Raw genomic sequence first — 20881 nt, forward strand, 5'->3', positions numbered from 1 at the left:
GCAAAATATGTTGGCCTCCCATTTATGCTCAGCTCACAACTGTTTGGAATTTATGTAGCACGCCAATCGATACGAATCGTTTCGTTTCGATTCGAATCCATGCCAACATATGTTGAGCAATGCCAGCGATTTGTTGTAGCCAAGCAAAGAATGCCACAGCCGCAGCAGCAGCAGCGACGTCGCTGCCGCCAATATGGGTTTGCTTTTGCTTTTCTTTTTCCAAAAATAAACCGCGTAAACAAACAGTTGGTTGCCATTTGCCATTCGGCTGCTGCCAGCATTGGAATCTGTTTATCTGCTGCCTCTCAGTGAGAAAAAATGCAAAATATCTCTCTCGATGCTTTGAACTCTGCTGCATGTCTGAGATTTCAGTGGCAATGCGCTGCGCTGCGCCTGCTGAATGCCAAACAGACAGACAGACAGAGGTTAGAGCATCTAGAAAATATTAAACAAATTGCAAGCGCAGCTGAGGCAGCTGAAGAGAGAGCAGAGCGAGACGCTGCTGGGGCCAAAGTTTGAAAGCAACAGTAAAACTCGAGTACGGCTAATGGAAAGTACACAAAGTGCGAAAAGTATAACTACACAGCAAAAAATATTAATTAGCGTAGTTATAATATAAATTATTAACAAGCAACTATTATTATTTTGTCTAGAATATATAAAAATAATAAGTAAATCATAAAAAATCAGCAAACAAAAATCAATTAAATTAAAATGTACTAAAAAAATAAATATACGAAAAAGAAAAATTAAATAATAAATAATAATAATTAAAAAATAAATAATAAAATAAACTACAAGCAACAAAATATTCCAATCAAAATATAAATTATCGCAGATAATAAATTATTATCAATCAATTATTAATTTCATCTAGAATAAAAAAAAATAATAAAAATGATAAAATATCAGCAAAGAAAAATAAATTAAATTAAAATGTATACAAAATATTATTAAACGAATAAGAAAACTAAATTAATCACGCCAATTTAAATTTTCTCATATAAATAAATAATAATAAAATAAACTGCAAAACGCAAAATGTTCTAATCAAAATATAAATTATTTATGGATATAATTTAAATTATTATCAATCAATTATCAATTACTAATTTCGTCTAAAAACAATAAGTAACTAAATAATAAAATATCACCAAAAAAAAAAAATTTAATTAAAATTTATGCAAAATATTAATATAGGAAAAAGAAGACTAAATTAATCAGTAATTTAATTTTTCTCATATTAATTCATAATTATAAAATGAACTGCTACTGACTAAAATTAACTAAAAAATTAACTTAAAAAAGTTTACAACAATTAAAAATTCTGTACAAAATTCTGGTTGCTTAATTATAAATTCTTATTGGATTAGCAATTTGCTGCGCATAGTTTGTTTTTTTTTAATCCCTGTAGCTTTGATAGCCACACGCGCCTGCTAACAAAATTTTTCGTTTAGCGGGGGCCAGAAATAAATTTTTGATTACATCATCGGAGCTTCGGCTTCCAGCTTCCAGCTCCTACCTATCAATGAGACGTGTAAGTGGCTTCAAGCCAACTTTTAATTATGCACTTCAAAGCCAAAGCAACAAACATTGATTTTGTTTTTGTTGCTTGTTGTTGTTGTTGTTGTTGTTGTTGTTTGCTGGCATTTTCGATGGGCAGAGAAATTAACTGAAATTGAGCGCTCTAAACAATTTTTAAATCGCCGACATGAGTCAATGCCTGCTGGGGCGTGGGGGCGTGGATGAGGCTGGTCGAGCAGCTTAATTAAATTGCAATTGCCATTTGGGCAACGTGGCAGGAAGCGAGCAATGACAATGACGACGCCGTAGCCGGCGGAATTTTTCGGCAGCGTCAGCAGCAGCAGCAGACAGCGCCACTAACTAGTGTAGAGCGGGGCGGGGTGGGGTGGGGTGAGCAGCAAGTTCATGTGGCTGCAGGGGCAGTTGCAAATATCGTGCGAAAAAAAAATAGCAAAAGTGTCCGAACTGCCAGCAGCAGCAAAAGCAACGTGAAAATTCATTATTTTCTCAGATTCACTTGAAACGCAACAGCGGCATAAAAAATGCAACAAATATGCAAAAAAAAAAAATATAGAAAAAAATTGCAGAAGAAGAAGAACATGCTGTTAAAAATCTAAAAAAAAAGCTGCAGCTTCAGTATTGTGAAACGTTAGTGAAGTGTAATGGGCTGAGGGGGGGGCACAACCTTAACCAGGCCAAGTCTGTACTCAATCAACTCTTGTCAGCGACTAATTTCTCTTGTCCGCTTTGTGCGCAACACTCGATTCACTTGAACAGCAGCTTCAACTTTGTCTATTCAAGTTTCTCTCACTGTGTGTGTGTGTGTGTCTTATCGCTAGAACGTTGCACACAAGACACAGAAAGCTGCAAATATAATTAGAATATTGGTTCAATTGTTAGAGCTAATCAGCATAAATATCGAAGCAGCTCAGCATCAAACCGATGATGATGATGAGGCTGCTGGGCTTTATCTTAGCTTTGCCTTGAAAGGCAACCTAAATCAAAAGAAAAGGATAAGTGCTTAGCGCAAATAAAAATACCCTTTAGTAAATAATAGCAACGGGTTTAAGTAACGCACAAGTTTGAGCCATCAAAGTGGCAACTTCAAGTTTCATTTTTGTTGCTTTGAAAAAATTCAGTTACGAGCTTTGAATATTAAAAGTTAAGCAAGTTTTTCATATAATTTAAATATACATAAGCAGCAGCTTTATATATATTATGAGCTCTAAAGTGCTAAGCAATTGATTTGTTTAATTAATGATTTTAATAATTAATAAAACCCTTTAGTAAATAATAGCAAAGAGTTTGAGGAACGCATGAGTTTGAGTTCAAAATGGCAACTTATTGTTTCATTTTTGTCGTTTCGATATTAAAAGTAAAGCAAGATTTTAATTCAATTTAAATCTTACAAATAGCTTGAGCTAGTATTATGCGCTCTAAACAGTTAAGCAATTGTTTTTATGACGATTTATATAATTTAAAATATCCTTTAGTAAATACTAGCAAAGGGTTTAAGCAATTAAAATGGCAACAATTCTAATCTAATTTAATATATGCACAACCATTAGCTTTATGTTATTTTTATTACAAATAGCTTAAGCTATTTTAATGATTTATAATTTAAATATACACAAGTGCCATTTTTTGTTTAAACTCAATCAAAATCGATATGGAAAACTCCAAGGAAACGAAGCAATTTAAAAATAAAAATCATTTTATTTTTGTCTCATCATTTCAATATAATTCAAATATACACAGGCTATTTTTATTACAAATAGCTTGAGCTTTTTTTATGATTTATAATTTAAATAAACTAAAGAGTTTGATTAATCAAAGAAAACTGCAAAGATCATTTTATTTTCGTCTCATCATTTCAATATAATTTAAATATACACACAGTCATAAGCTTTATTTTCATTACGAATAGCTTAAGCTACTTTTATGCTCTCTAAAGTGTTGAGCAATTGTTTTTATCATGATAAGTGTCAGTTTGTGTTTTATTTTGATTACAAATTGCTCAACTTTATAGTTGGTCGTGCCGCTTTTGTTTTCAATGCTAGTTAACTTTTTGCTTTTATTTTTACTTTCTGCCATTTTTTTTCTTACTTTTGGCAAATTGTGCTCAAGATAAGCACGTTCGAAATAAACAAATCAAGCGCAATTCGCAATCGCATTCGCATTTTTTTGCTCTTGGCCACTTTCATAACTGAAATGAATATTTTTCTTTTCTTTTTTTTTGGCCACTTTTGGTTTTGGTTGGCCACTTGATATTCTTGCGGCTAATTGCAGCGCTTACAATTTATCGGGGCATAACTTTGCATTACTTTGTGTGTGCGTATCTATGTGTGTGTGTGTTTGAGTCTGTGGCACATCAACTGTCAAGTGGACAGTGGGGTGTGAAAATTGCTGCACATAAATTTTGCAAAAAGCAAAGCCCGCCTCACCTCCCAGCCCCTGCTTTAGTAAGTGGCTCTGACTGCTTTTCGAGCTGGAGACAAAAGTCGTCTGCTTTAAATATCATAGCATGCTTTTGGGCGTTCATGCGCAAATCCTTGCAGAAAGTGCGCAAACAAAAAAAAAACGCAGCACAAAAGAAAGAAGCAAGCAGCTAACCAAATGTTGGACGTGTGGGCGTGTAACGCCAACACACAGTAGCACTTTGGGTCAGAGGCGTAGACAACAAGGGGGGGGAAGCAGCTCAAGCTAAATCTATGGCATAACTCTATGAAATTAATCATAGTTAATAGCAGCTCATAGTTTATTTCAAATTTTAATATACAGCGCGCACCCCTCCCGTTGTCTACGCTGCTGCTTTGTCGCTCTTGCTACAATATTTACGTAATAAAAAATTCAATTTAGCGAAAGTTTTAAACGCATGCCAATAACATGGCTGCCAATATTCAAGTCAAAGTCTTTAGTCCGCGCGCTCTCTGCTCTCTCTCCTTGCTGCACATCAATTTCATCCTTGGCGCAATAAATTCGATTTGCAAGTGCAATGCAAATAGCCCAAAAAAATGAAGAAGAAAAATTGCAAAAGCTACAACGTCGCATTGCATGAATGTCGCCCTAGCTTAAGCCAATGCCAAGTCTCGCTGCTTATAGCCATCGATTATCGTTAGTTAAGGCAGAGAGAGGAAAACGCTTCGCATCACTTGTGCAATTTTCAGCTTGAAATGTGTAAAGTAAACTAAACATAAAATTTGAAACTGATTGGCAGCTGCAGCGACTTGAGCACATGCGGCGTATGCGTAATTTGCGCACACACACACTTATTGATAAACGCTTATGCTTATAACTTGGCAACTGATTACAACACGTACAAATTGCAGGCAAAGTCAATTTATTTGTGGCGCCACATAATAAGTCAATAAAGCGCCACAGCAGCAGCAGCAGCAGCATAATGAGCTCAGCTGAGCGCTCAGCTTGGGGGGCTGCTGTAAATAAATTTAATTTCCGCTCGTCGCTGGACATAAACAGCAACGCACATTGTTGGGGTCAGCTGCTTGTTGCGTCGCGTCGCTTGGGCTATGAATATTTTATAAGCAGCAACTGACGTAATCTGGAGCTACCTACGGCTGCTTTATTTTCTTTTAGCGAATTGCTTATCAATGCTGCGCGCATTTTTCTCACATGTTGTGTGACCCAATTCGGGCAACTTGCCCAGGATAGTTTGCGGCTATTTTCGTATGCGACACACTGCAAATATTTAGACTGCAGCCAGCAGCAGCAGCAGCGAGTTGTTGTTGAAGCTATTTACAGCAGCAGCCGCTGGGCTCGTAAACAATTAAAGTCAAAGCAGCGTTGCGCACATTAGAGACAACAGCAGCAGCAAATAAACGGCAATTGCCTTAGAAATTATTTTAATTTCAGCAACAAAAGAGCAACAAAAAATTGTATTAAGCTTGCGCCTTGTCGCTGTAGCAAGCGCTGCTTATTTTCATTACTGTCATCTCATCTTTGCCCTCTCAACGCGACCTTGGCTGTGCTCTCACCTTCGCCTTGTTTGTCTTATCCTCTTGCGATTTGTAGTTTCATATGCATGGAATGAGCATAATTTAATTTACATGATTATCCTGCAGGAATTGCCAGATCATGTGCCATGGCCCAACCTTTTGCAGCTTTAGTGGGATTTGGTCAGTCGGCTCAAGTGGGCAACTTTATTGTGTCTACCTTTTAGCCTAAACCGTTATCTAATTGAAGTTATGCGGCCAACCCAAGCGGCTTACATTGCCCATTGAGACAGAATTCAAGCGACGACACACACACGATTTTTATCAAATTAAAACATAAATAAAAAGCTGCATAGTAATAACTTTATAAGTAATAAAGTCGCTCTACGTAATTTGCGTATTTTTAGTACGCCAAGCATTAGTTAGTTGCTCGTTTAAATTACTTTAATGCCTTGAGTTTGTTTTCTTTGCTGTAATCAATACAATTTTACTTAAAATTCTCTGTTCACACACAAAAGGCAACAGAATTCTATGAAGCATAAATGGATTAGATTTGATTTACCCTGCAAATGCATTAAAAATAATTAAGCTGTATTTGTTGTAAAATTTAGTTGCTTAAATCTTGAAAAAAATTTGATGTATAGCATTGTGTTTATTTTAAATAAACAATTTATTTGCTGATTCATAAGATTCATAATTTTTATTAAATAATTTGCAATAAAAATTCTTTGCATGTATTTATTATAAAATTTAGTTTCTTAAATTTCTGTTTATTTAAAAAAAAAAAAAAAAATAAATTTGATGTATATCATTGTGTTTATTTGAAATAAACAATTTATTTGCTGCCTAACATTCATAATTTTTATTTGACAATTTGCAATATAAATTCTGTGCATGTTAGTATTTATTATAACATTTAGTTTATTAAATTTTTTAGGTTTATTTTTTAAAATGAATAAATTTTGAGTTATTATTGCATTGTGTTTAAATATACAACTTAAGATTCATTTATTGTCTTATACAATTCAATTTAAATATAATTTGAAATAAAAATTCTTTGTATGTTAGTAATTTTTTTTTAAACTTACTTATGATATTTAAAAGATAGATTAATAAGAAAATAATTAGTATTTTGTTTTTATTTAATTTTATTTATTTTCTTATACAATTCAATTTAAATATAATTTGAAATAAAAATTCTTAGTTAAAAAAAATATTATTAGTAACTTAGAAGTTAGTTAGTATTTTCTTTTTATTTAATTTATTTTTTTTCTGTTTCTGTTACTTTTTTTAAGTTTTGTTTGCTTAATGCAGCAAATTTGCTGCAATTATATAGCAAATTTAGTTGTAGTTCAGTTAGCTATATAAAAATTATAGGATAACTAATAAGTCTATATAATTTTATAGCTGCCAGCAATCTGCTATTTATTCATTTATGCATATGTGTGTGCTCTGGTGCTTTAGCTGTAGCTGCTGGTATTGCTTTCTGGCATTTTGGAAAATAAACAACACACACACACACACACACACACATAGAGCACTCAGCACATCATTTACTTTGTCCCTCCCCGCAGCAGCAATTCGAATGCAATGTTTACTTTATCATAGATTTTGCTTAGTTTTTTTTTCTCTTGCTATTCAACGTTGTTTGAATTTCAAGAGAATTCCCTAAGCATCTCTAATCAAGCGTCTATATATGTGGGCATATTAGAAATTATGCTTAACGCTTTTTATGTTTATGGGCGCGCAGATATAAAAGCGCACGCTAAATCAAAACACATTCAAATATGAATCATACGCCGCGTACGCTGAAACAGCTGCTCGTAAAAATGGCTGCGAACTAAAAACTACAATAAAAGACACTTTTATGCATTTGAGTCGACGCTCATTTTGCAAGCGAGACACGAAATCGCCATTGCGCATAGACTGACGCTGCTGCTGCTGCTGCGCCGGAAGGATGTTGACGTCGTCCAAGAGGCTTAGCCTAAAAGCAACGCCTAGGCAGCGCCCTAGCTGCTGCTGCTGCTGCTTGGCTTTTGGACAGGTGTGGCAGGTTGACAAACTTTAATTCATGCACATTAATTTGCCGTGTCGCTTGTGCTACTTGAAATCCTTTTTTTGTTTCAGGCGACAGCTTGGGGCGCTTGTTGTTGCTGTTGTTGTTGTTGTGCTTAAACGTTCTGTCTCAACTTTGTCGCACTCTCGACCGTAGCAAATTAGTTTAGCAGCAAGCAAAATGTTGCAAGCAACTTTATGTTGCGCCGACTGCCTTAATGAGCGTGACCCCAAGCTGCTCTCTCGCTCTCAACATAACTCATGCATTTATGCAGCGAGTTGAAAGTTGACTGTACACGTGCCCAACACTTGAGTTGCTTGACACACTTTGTTAACATGACAGCTAGAGAGACAGACAGACAAAACCCTTTACTAAATTAAGTGTACATCTTACATTTTATTGGGTTTCGCTCTCTCTCTCTCTTTAGGGCATTGACCAAAATGGCAACTTTAGTAAGACAATTGCGCTGTGAAAACTATTTGCACGTCGCAAAGGCAGCTCAAGGTTGCGGCAAAGGTTTTTTACCCCTTTAGATAAAAGCTATCGCTCAAGGTTGCGTAGCCGCAGCGTCTGCCCGCCTGCCTGCCTGCCTCGTTGTCAATGCATAATGTTGTAAAGTAGCTCATGCATAAAGCAGTTCGTTAAAAATTTAGCTGCGCTTCATGCCCCACGCCCCCAATACACAGTGAGCGCCACAGCTAGTTGAAGCCACTGAGCCTTCGTCGTCGTCGTCGTCGTCCTACGTAGAATGATAAACTTTTACACTGATAACTAACGGCAGGTGCAAGTGGGCGTAAAAAGGCAAAACTCTTCCTTAGCCATAATGAAAACCACAAAGCTTATGTGCGTTTGCGTTTGTGTTTGTGTTTGTCGGGCCTGTATCCAGGCACATATATCCATATGCGTAGTACGTGATTTGCGTGTGTTATGACCCAAGTAGAGCGCTCAGCAGAGTCTCCGCTCGCCTGCCTGCCAAACATTTGAATGATGCTACATCAGTTTTAGAGCAAGTGCACTGCAAGAAAAGTCAAACAAACTATAATAACATTTTTAAAAAAGAAATTACTTTAGAAATAAGTAACGATGTACTTACTAACGATTATATCGATAAGCTTGTTGCTCAATTGAGCTACATAATAAATAAATAGCAAATTGAAAGTACAGTCAACCAAGTAAAAATAAATCAAACAGCATAGAACTAGCCAAATAGCATAGAGTGATTTTGTAAAAAAGAAATTACCTTAGAAAGAAGTAATGATATTATTAGTAGTATCTAACGATTATATCGATAAGCTTGTTACATAATAAATAAATAGCAAATTGAAAGTACAGTCAATAAAGTAATAATAAAAAAAATATACTGGCCAAATAGAATAGAGTGAAATTTTAAAAAGAAATTACTTTAAAAATAATAATAATAATAGTACTATCGATTATAACGATAAGCTTGTTGCTCAACTGTTAATTGATTGAGTTACATTTGCTATAAATAAATAACAAATTGAAAGTACAGTCAATAAAGTATAAATAAATTAAACAGTATAGAACTAGCCAAATAGCATAGAGTGAAATTTAAAGAAAGACTTTATATCGATTGTATCGATAAGCTTGTTGCTCAATTGAGATACATAATAAATAAATAGCAAATTTAAAGTACAGTCAATCAAGTAAAAGTAAAGCAAACAGCCAAATAGAGTTAAAATAAAAAAAAAAAAGAAATTACTTTATAAATAATGAACGATATTATTTGTACTAAATATCGACAAATTTATTGAAACGCATAACAAATGCTGTACGAGTTTACAGTTGAGCTAAATTTTTAGCTTGGTCAAAATGTTCTATATGCTAATAATAAATAAATAACATATTGTTAAAGTAAAAAATTTTGCATATTATGCAGTAATATTTAATTATGCAACCTTTAATGGCTCATTAAAATTATCTAAATGCAGCTTTAACTTAAATATGCTGAGTATATTGTTATCGATACTTTCGATAACTTTGCCGTTTTACTTACACAAGCTAAATGTTGCTATTCAAAACTGAATTATAATGCTCAACAGGCTTAACTGCACTAAGCTGCTCAAATAATTCTTGCCTTAAGCTTTGCTTTTCATTCGCTTGCCTTTGCCTTTGCCTTTTAAATGTGGAGCTTAAGTATTGGAGCATTCAAATCTCTCACAGTGCACAGTGTGCTCTCATCAGCTGCTGGTTTATGCCCCCGCTTGGTCCACATAACAAGCTTGTTTAGAACTTTGTTTTTTTTAATATATTTTTTTTTTTGCTACTACCGACAAACGACAGCAACATTTGCATAGAGAGCCTCAATGGATAAGAGACCTTGTGCCTTGTCTACCAACTAATTTAAATGTAAATCATTTTGTATTTTCAATTAGCATATACACACGCACATAAGGTTAAGCCCTGCTATGTTGTAAATTTGTTGACCTTTGGTCACGCCCACACAGTCAAACAATGAACATTAACACAGGCCTAAGCGCCAATTAATTTAAAGCAAAAAATAAAATAATAAATAATGATCTGCCGAGTGCTGCAATCGAAATAATCCCACGCGCGTTCTTGTTGCTCTTAAGCCAATGAACATTGTTTAAAGCTGCACAAACTGTTTGCTTAATCAAAGATTATAAACTTTAAATTAAACGCTCATATATATAGAAGCTTAATATACAAGCTATTTAGTTAGTGATTAGTAATCATAATCATTGAACGAAAAGCTCAAAAATAATCAACAGTAAGCTGAAGTTTGTAGGAAAACAATTACGCTCTTATATATAGCAGTTAAATATATCAAGTATTTAGTTAAAGCTCTTAAATAGTGATTAGTAATCATAATCATTAGTTAGCATTAAGTTGAAGTGTTCAAAAATAATCAAAATCTGAAGATTGTAGGAAATCAAAGTGGAATTTTTATAGCCTTAGTTAAATAATATAATGTGCTAGTTTTCATTGCTATTTGACAAGTTAAAAATCTAAAGTAGTTAAATAATATAAAGTACTAGTTTTTATTGTTATTTGTCAAGTTAACAACAAAGTTGCAAACTCAATCAAATATTAATTCTTATAAATTGTTATAAAGGGAAATTAAAAAAATGTAAAATAAAAAAATATAAATCAAAAGTCTGCGTATACTTTTTAAAGTTTTAATTTTTATTTATTTAGATTTATACTAAACGACAGCTAATTTTAATATTTTTCAATTCTAGTTACATTTTTTTAAAAAACTTTTTTTTATAATTTATGTAAACTGAAGTTTGTAGGAACACAATTTGGAATCTTTTGAGATCTTATAAATAATATTAAATAATATTCAGTACTAGTTTTCAATCAAATAATCAACTAAATTATTTATTAATCATAAATTGTAGAATTAATTCTAAGAGGCAGAATAAATAACCAAATAAACAAATATAAATCAAAAGTAATGCAAGAATTTAATTTTTTTTTATTTTGCCTTAAACTCAACAATATTTAATTTAAATATTTAAATATTTCTTAAGCTGCTAGTTATTTATTTAAGTTTGATTTAGCAACAGTTCCACAATTGGAATTTTATGCAAGCTAGACAAATGACAGACAGACAGACAGTTCAAATAAGGTACGCTCTAGTTCAGTAACTAAAACAAGTTTTGTTATACATAAATTGAAAGCTAAAGTGTTAGCTAAGCATATGAAAGCTACCGAAACGAGTAAATACAAAATGCCCATAAAAGTTAGGACAATAAATAATAAACTAAGCAGCAAAAATTAAAAAATTGTTTTACATGCTAAGTTCGAGCGCATTCAAACTGCTTAAGGACTCTTCTGTACACTGCCTAATCAAGTGTAGCCATTGACAAGCTTTTGTAATTGTATGCGGCAATTGCCATGAACGCGTGGCTGGCCTTTGAACTCTACAGCAATGAACCCCACACTCGACTGCGAGCCATTCAATTGGCAAATGCCGCTGCACATGCAAATCATAAACAATAATGAGTGCCATGGCGACCTCTTGGAGCAGCAGGCACCTGAGCTCGTTAACTGTTTAGCACGCTACATGGCTAACATATAGGCAATGATAATGGTAATGACCAGTGAGCGCATAAAGGGTTCACTCAACTAGCGACTGGACAGCGTCGCTTTGTTTCGTCAAACTTGCAGCGCTTTATGCATGCAACATGCCACAAGCAGCAGCAGCGGCAGCGTGTGTGGCAGGCAGAGCTTTTAGTGCGCTTCCTTCCGCTGCGCCATATTTAAACTGCTTTTATCTCTGGCGCCGCGTTCACGCCTTGGCCGCTTTGCTCTCTCCTCGCTCCTCTCCTCGCTTATGTAGATTAACGCTGGGACTTGTGTCTAGGTAGAGCGACAGCGACTTTAGCTCTTTGTTTATTTTGTTGTCTTTTTGCTGCTGCTGCTTTCAATATTTTATATTATATATGCTTGCTTACAGTTAATGTCTGTTTATTGAGTGTCAGGCGATAAAAAATTCTTTTTTAATTGCCCGCCAGCGTGGAATGCACACACACACACATATACACACAACGTGTGTGTGTGCAATTAACAGTAAAATAGACATAATTATGGCATTTTGCCTTATCAGCGCCAATTAATGCACAAATTTATATATAAAAAAATAAATTACACAACTTAAATTATAAACACAACTTTAGTTTGCTGCTTAGGTGTGCACAGTGGCTGCCAAAACTCTTGTCACACATTTTTATGCACACACAAACAATTTGAAAAGCTGACATAATGCGACAAAAAATCGACAGCGTATATTCCAAATATTTTTACAAAATATGTCAAAGTGTATAAACAAGTGCGACAGGTTAAAGTTGCTGGCGCGTTTTCATTTCGCTCGTCAATGGCTTAAAAGATTAATTTTGGCGCCAGTCTCTCTCGTTGCGGTAGGTTATAATGTTATAGCCAAACGATTCGGTCATATGTTTAATGCAACGACTTTTTGCGTCGATATTGAAGCTGCTGTCTGTCTGTCTGTCTGTGCGTTTTGATTGATTGCCCATTTGTCGTTTGTCGTTTTGTTTTTTCGTTGTGTTGACAAATTTGATAAATTTATGCCTCACCACTACTAACAGTTTGGCCATATGAGCTGGATTAGCAGTCAGTCGATGTTGATATGCTCATCAAACTTTGACTCGACTTGTCTCGCTCATATTGCTTGCTCAGCACTTGAGCAGCGACTGGCTGCCACTTCAATCAAACTAATAAAAATAAAAAAATGCCACAGCAGCTTTAATTTTTCATTTACTTTTATTTTTATAGATTGAAAAGTTCCTGAAGTGTGTAATAAGCTTAGTTCGCTTGTTCGTGTGTTCGTGTGTGTGTGTGTGTGTGTGTGTGTGTGTGTGTGTCAGGTGTCACTAGCACTCGCACTCATCACACCTGACCTTTGATTTTATCCTTCGCCGGAAACGCCGCCCGCCCGCCTCCATTTTCCTGCGTCGCTTTTTGTTGAGAGTTTCGCGCTCGCGCGTGTCATAACTCAATTTCAACACGAAATTGCATATAAATGTCAATGCAAATTGAATTAAGTGCCGGTGCCGTCTGATTCTGTGCGTTGCCCAGCCATGCCAAATGCATTTCAATTAAAATACATAAATATGCGTATAGCCCCTAGAGCCGCACATAGCGCTTAGTTTCTTATTTTTGAATTCTAAACAGCATAAAAATTTGATTTAATTTTAATTTTAATTTAATGCACAAATTAATGAGCAGAGCGCGACTTAAAAAACTTTCTGCTTACACAAATTGCAATCTGCAGTTCACTATTTTATTTTAAATTAAACTTACAGCTAGTGCTAATAATATTCAAACTCATTTTTTATATAAAGTATAAAAATATATATTTCTTGCTATTAAATTTATTAAGACAATTGCATATTTGTTATTTCAAATGTTTATGCTAAAAACAGAGCAGAGAATTGCAAAGTAATTTGAATTTAATTATGCAATATGTGTGAATTATTTTAAGCTCATCAACATAATTTATTGCTGGCTTAAATATGCTTTTTAATTTTTATATAAAATATTATATTGTTATTTCAAATGTTTATGCTAAAAACAGAGGCTGAGCTTAAGCAGAGAATTTCATAGAAAAGTAATTTGAATTTAATAATTCAGAATGTGTGCATTACTTCAAGCTTATCAACACAATTTATTGATAAACTTAATATGCTTTTAATTTTTATATAAAATATATACACATAACGCTTACTATTAAATTTAAGACTGGCGTATTTGTTATATGAAATGTTTATGCTAAAAATTGCTTTAAAATTTATCTTATAGTTTTTAAAGACAATGAAGCATTTCTTATTTTAAATTTTTATTCTTAAAGTTACTTGAAAATTTGTCTTATAAAACTTTGTTGTTATTTAATATTAAATTTATTTATTTATGTAATTACATCAATGCTTTATGTAGCTACTTGCTGCTTTAATGTTAAATATTTGCATTTTATTATTATTTAATATTCAATTTATTTATTTATGTAATAGTTTCAATGCTTTATGTAGCTACTTGCTGCTTTTATTTTAAATATTTGCATAAATATTTGTATAAATATTTGCATTTTATTGTTATTTCGTATTAAATTCATTTATTTATGTAGCTACTTGTTGGCTTAAATTTAATTCAAAGCTTGTTAAACTGCCTCAAATTCTAAAGAAAATTCAATTTTCATTTGATTTCGTTTTGAAATGCAATAACATTTGAAATGCACGCATAACAATTCCAAACTTCTAAAAGCGAAATGGATTTATGGCAAATGTTAGTTGTTGCATAACGTAATTAACTTGGGGCATGTGTTGCATATTGCCTGTGCGCCTAAATGTCTGTGGAGCTTAATACAATTTTTTCGAGCAATTAGCAAACAATGGCAGCCAAAAAGGGGCAGACAGCAACAGCAACAAAGAGTGAGCGAGAGAGAGAATTAAAAATGGTGTTTAACGCGCAAAATGCATTACGGTAAATGTTGAAAGCTGCTTGCAACATGAGTATGTGTGGCATGGCATGTGAGCTGACGGGCTTTGCTGCTTTTGGGGTCAAACCACAATGCATGTTACACACACACACACACAGACGCGCATAAATACACTGAAAGCAAAGGGAAAATAAAATGTGAGGCTGAGGCTAAGTAGTGAATTTCATAGCAAAGTAATTTGAATTTAATAATTCAAGCGAAAATTATTTTAAGCGCATTAACATTATTTATTTAAAGTCTTAATATGTTGCTATAATTTTTTTAATAATTTATGTGTATTTTAGTTTACATTATTATAAATTCAAGCTTATCAATTCAAGTTGAAGCTTTTAAATAATTTATTTTATATCTTACTACTTTTAAAAATGCTTTAGTTTAGTTGCGCAGTGTATTTTATAAATTTAAGGGTTGCGTATACGCCACGTATTATTGTTGTTGTGGTTATTCATGCATATGGCTACATATATATGTCGGAAATTGTAACGATTATACGCCGGACACACACAGGAAACGCCACACACACACACACATACAAAGCCACGCCCCCTAAAGACTGCTGCTGCTGCTGCTTGGCTCTTTGAGCTTATTAACAACAGCAGGCATTGATTGGTCAGCGTCAGCATCACGAGCGCTCATCATCAACATTGCATGAGACGTCCTGCTCTCGATTGTCCTTTTGGCTTTTAATGAGATCCTGTACAATTAATAATAAGCATGTTATGCATTGAAAGCAAGTGCGCCACTCATAACAACGTCAGTTTAATTTATTGTTATTAATGATAATGTGCGCACAAATTGGCTGCAATACATTTTTAATTAAAACAAATATGACGAGTGCCGCTGACAGACAAAAAATCCCAAAATTTGTGCCCACCCACTCCCAAAAAAAAAAAAGGAGAAGTCATTAAAAGTTTTGCGCACCGACTTTTTCGCATAGAGAAAACTTCTACATCAACTAGAAAACCCATCAAAAGTGACTGAGTGAGTGGGTGGGTGGGTTTGGGTTGTGGCATTGCACTTATTTGCATTTGTATGTCTGAGGAATTGAGGAAGCCGTCGAGCTTGGCGCAGCTCATTATAAATTTGTTGATGCTGCATATCTTGGGCTTTGGACTGATGCCGCTGCTGCTGTGGCAGGATATGCCTGTGTGCCACGCATCCTGCCAGCAGCTGCTGCTGACTCTTGGGCTGCTCTGTTGCTGTTGCAGGCAGCATTTTATGCTTACAGCAGCTTCTTTGGCATTTCATTTTCATCTTTTGAGCTGCTGTGCTGTGCTGAGCCAGAGCGAACTTGTCTAAAAATCACGCATAATTTATTTACCATAAACAAGATGAGGAACAAGCAAAGCCGCCATGTCGACGAGCCGAGGGCGGGCAGCCAGCCAGCCAGGCCACATGACAGGCGGCTAAAGCTTGAATGTCCTTGAATGTGCTGCACGCACTTGCCCCCCCCTGCATAGCAACTTGATAGCAACTGCCTGTCATCGTTAGAGTTTGCACATATTACGTATACGCAGCGATTGTGTGTGCATTGCTTACGGGATTGTTGTCGAAATTTATGGATGCAGCAGCAGCAGCAGCAGCTGAAAAGTATGCAACACAATCTGGTAGATTGCAATAAAAGCATAAAAAATGCAAGCGATGTGTAAAATTGAAAAACAAAAACAAAGCAGAAACAACAACGAGTCAAGTCGAGTCGACTCAAGCGCAACCAACATGGCAGAGCAATAAAAATCGCTTTATCTTCATTAAGGCGAGCAAGAGATATCATTGCACACACACGCCCACGAACACACACACACACATGCAAGCAGCTAGACAAGCGCAGCAGGCCCTGAGGCTGAAGCTATTCGAACGGTCGAGGCTACCGCATTGAATAATAAATGCCACGAAAATAAAAACATTTTAAGGCTAAAAATTGAAGCAAAGCAGCCAGGCAGGCAGTCAGCCAAGCAGGCAGTGCCCAACTGTAGCCAAAGGCAAACATGCAGGGATAACTGCTGGCATATCATGTATACACCTCAAGGATAAACAGAACGACGAGCAAGCAGCAGCAGAGAGAGAGCGACAGAGAGAGACAGCTATAGATAATACAAGCGTCATGCTTCGCTTGTTTGGCTAACGAAAAATACGCTACAGCGTAGCGCTTAACTCATGCTGAAAACAAAACAGCAGCAGCAGCAGCACGTCAATCAGTCTGTACGTCCGTCAGTCAGTCACTCAGTCAGTCACTCATACGGGGTTCGGTCAGTCAGTCTGCCTTGCCTGCTCAGCTGTCACAACAGAACGCATCATAGCTGCGAATGAATACGACCATGAGGTGGAAAATACTAGTCGAAGATGTAGCGCTACCTAGAGCCACAAATTGCTTTGCTCTACGTATATTTAGCGCTGTCGCTCATTTGTCGCAAGTGCAAAGGTCAAACCCATTTAATAGCGACAATTGAGCGTAATTAAAGCAAACCAAACACGCTGCGTCTATGACTTATACAGTATGTGCTAAATGCTTATGAACAGCTGTAATAATTTGCAATTAGCATGTCTAATATTTGTAGCAAATATTTGTTTCAATCAAAATTTCTTAGCCATTTTTTGCATAAAACAATAAAGCGTAACAAGACTTATGTTATTTATTCATTTACTTATTTTATTGTAATAAAGAAAATAATTTTTTTATATAAAACTATGATGCATAAGATATTTATATTATTTATTCATTTACTAATTTAATTGTGATAAAGTGATAGCCGAAGCCTAAAATATTTATATTATTTATTCATTTAGTTATTTAATTGTGTTAGCCGAGTGCTAGAAAATGATTTTTTTTTATATAAAACTATGATGCATAAAAATATTTATTTTATTTGTACATTTGCTTATTTAATTGCAAGAAAAAGAATCTTACAATTAAATTTAATTTACTCCTGCCAAACATATCATTTATTTATATATATTATATATATTTAATATTATTATTAAACAATGGCGCTTTATACTTTTATAAACAAAACGATCAAACAAATTTTATTGCTTTGTATAGAAGCAGTTCTAACTCTATTCACTTTCATTACATTTATGCCATAACAACCCTTAAAAAACATAGAAAAAAAAGTTTCTAGCTTGAAAACTAATCAGAACACATTCTTTGGTGTTTTCTGTTAAAAATATAATAAAAAGTTCTGAGGAAAAATATTGCTTTAAGCTAGTGTGATTATTAATTTAAATAAATAAGAAAATATTATAAAAAGCTCTGAGACAAAATTGTTATTGGGCGCCCACATACACTTCATGCCCATTTGTTTTTGTTTTACACTTGTGTATGGGGTGGCCATAGGCTCACACATACAGTGGCCTTCCATATGAAACACACACAAGCATAAGATTTTTAATGGTGTGTGTGATTTGCAAGGTTTGCTAGGATTTTTTTGTTTGTCTATGCATTAGAGATCCCCAACTATTCGAAATTTAATTGCCAATAATTTTTTTCAGTGCAAAAGTTGACAACTAAATTTTTTCTCATTTATATATGTGTTCACTTAATAATATAATATATATAATTCAATTTAAATTTAAAAAAAATGTATGTATGTGTGTGTTTTTGTTTATTATGTATTAGTGAGTGCCCTTCCGTAAGCAGTTAAATAGTTCATTTATTTCAATTCGCCACGCTTGCTGTTAATTTTCTTGATCAGCTGCTATGTTCTAATGCATCGATAACAGCTATCGATAGCTATATGCACTGCCTGCAGTTAATTTGCACTGCTTGCACATGAAACAAAATTGTTAAGCTGTGCAAAGCATTAGAAATTCAACTTTAATGCCCATTGTAGCCAGTGTTGCCAGACTGTCTTATTTCAGCATAGATCTAGCATATTTAATGGCTTATAAAAATTGCATATAGCTTATAGCTTGAAATATAGCAAATTTTATTAATACATTAATTCGTAATTTCAATTAATTTCAATTGAATTATTTGGAGGCTCAACATCAGAGTGTGGTAATTGCCTTCAAATTATTTAAATAAATATTAATTTCTACATATTATTAAATTCTCTTATATAATTAAATTTGTCTGCTAAATATTTTCAAGAAAATTATTAAATTATTCTTTTCCACCTTCTCTTTATTTTTTAAATATATCATAACATTCACCCAATACAGTTATAAGCACCAAGCAAAGAATTTTACTTAATATCAAATTATTTTCTCTATCCTATTGCTATTAATTGTTAGATGTATAAGACTGGAAAACGCTTTTGTCAACATAAATATGCAGACTAGTGTATTGAGTTAAAGACGAAGTGTTGGGGGGGCTAAGCGCATTCGAGACTTTCAAAATGCATTTGCGTGCCAAATTGAAATTGCAGATTGTACCACAAGCTTTCGATTTTTACTTATTTTTGGCACTACTGCGCTTTTCTTAAATTTATTATTTACTTAACGCGTAATGCAATCGATTCAATATATAGTGCAGCTACTGAGGCGTCGGCTTTCATTATGCATTGGCTTGAGCCAATAAATTAATGATAATGCAAAGATTTGCGCCAACACTTAACTATAATTCAATGCAGTGCGCTATAAGTGGCGCATCGGCATTCAAAAATACAATAGAATGTAAATGATATGCAAAGTTTGCTCAGTTTCAATTTAAACGGCAGCTAAATAGCGCAGCGCGCCAATTTCGAAGCGAATTTTTAATTAACGCTCGCGATGCTGCAACTATTGACTTTTATATATGCGTATTGTTCTGCATTTAATAGCAAGACTCAACTTAGGCTGTGGGGCTGGGGGGAGGGGGTTCGAATTTTTATATGCGCTACGAAAAAAATTTATTGAAAACGAAAAATATTTGCATGAATGCAGTTGAACAATGGCAAATGCCTCAGAGCTGCAGCAGCAGCAACTACCAATAGCAGGTGATGCTATAGTGTGTGTGTGTGTGTGTGTGTGTGTGTTAACGCTACGCTGCACTGCAATTGCTTGAGCGAATGTTGGCAGCCCTTTTATCCAAATGCACATTTCGATTAATGTTACGTTTCCCCGTTTTCCGTTGTGTTTGATTTTGCAGGCGAAACGCATACAGAGCAACGAGCTGGCCGCCATCAAAGTCATCAAGCTGGAGCCCTCCGATGATATACAGATCATACAGCAAGAGATATTTATGATGCGCGACTGCAGGCATCCCAACATCATTGCCTACTATGGCTCCTATTTGCGGCGCGACAAGCTCTGGATCTGCATGGAGTTCTGCGGCGGCGGCAGCCTGCAGGACATCTACCAGGTAACGGGGCCACTCACCGAGGTGCAGATTGCCTACATGTGCCGCGAGACGCTCAAGGGACTCGAGTATTTGCACTCCATGGGTAAAATGCATCGCGATATCAAAGGTGCGAATATATTGCTAACCGAATACGGAGATGTCAAGCTGGCGGACTTTGGAGTCTCCGCGCAGATAACGGCGACCATCAATAAGCGAAAGAGTTTTATAGGTGAGTGCGAATCCATTAATTGAAATTAAGCATAAGACAATTCAATTTTTTTATATACATTAAATTAGTATTTAAGTCTTATAACAAATAGAAATTGATAAAGACAATTTGGGCATTGAAAGTTGCTCTTTAGCTATTGATTGAATTTAAAGTTTTGCAGTTCGAAACATTCAGAATTCAATAAAATATAAATTTGTTTAACTCTTTACAAATGTAAAATTGGAGCTTTGGAGCTGAAGGTTTTGACAGTGGACATTTCATTTCTAATCCGAATATTGCGATAAGTTATCCTTTTTAATTAGTAACTAGCACTTTTAGTTTCCATCAATAAGAGTTTTATTGATGAATGCAATGAAAAATAAATAACTATATATCCAATAATTTAGAATTAAGTCTTATAACAAATAGAAACTGAACAAGACAATTCACTTTTTTTATATACATTAAATTAGTATTAGGTCTTATAACAAATAGAAATTGTTGAAGACAATTTGAGCATTGAAAGTTGCGATACATTAAATTAGAATTAAATCTTCTAACAAATAGAAACTGAACAAGAGAATTCAATTTCAATTGGAATTAAATTTTATAACAAATAGAAATTTGATTAAGACAATTTGGGCATTGAAAGTTGCTCTTTAGTTATTCATCGTTTTTAAAGTTCGAACTGCAATCGAAACATTCAGAATTCAATAAAATATTTAGTTGCTTAACTCTTCACAAATGTAAAATTGAAGCTAATCAACTTTATCTTTTTGTTGCCATAAATAAATAAATAAGCTGGCCTTTTTATATAGTAATCGGCGTAAATAAAGGCGACCATTAAATTCAATCATTAAATAAAAATTACATTTTGTAA

At 34.4% G+C, this 20881-nt stretch overlaps 1 protein-coding gene across 8 annotated transcripts in view; it reads left to right on the forward strand.

The window, feature by feature from the left end:
* Positions 1-20881, forward strand: part of LOC108594656 (mitogen-activated protein kinase kinase kinase kinase 5) — a 61465-nt gene that overhangs the window by 21485 nt on the left and 19099 nt on the right. For all 8 annotated transcript variants that reach the window (XM_033293238.1, XM_033293237.1, XM_033293241.1 and 5 more), the window contains exon 3: positions 19602-20022. In XM_033293238.1, the coding sequence (XP_033149129.1) occupies positions 19602-20022 (421 nt within the window). The remainder of the gene's footprint in view (positions 1-19601; positions 20023-20881) is intronic.

The sequence above is a fragment of the Drosophila busckii genome, chromosome 2R (genome assembly GCF_011750605.1).
Source record: "Drosophila busckii strain San Diego stock center, stock number 13000-0081.31 chromosome 2R, ASM1175060v1, whole genome shotgun sequence".
NCBI lineage: Eukaryota > Metazoa > Arthropoda > Insecta > Diptera > Drosophilidae > Drosophila > Drosophila busckii.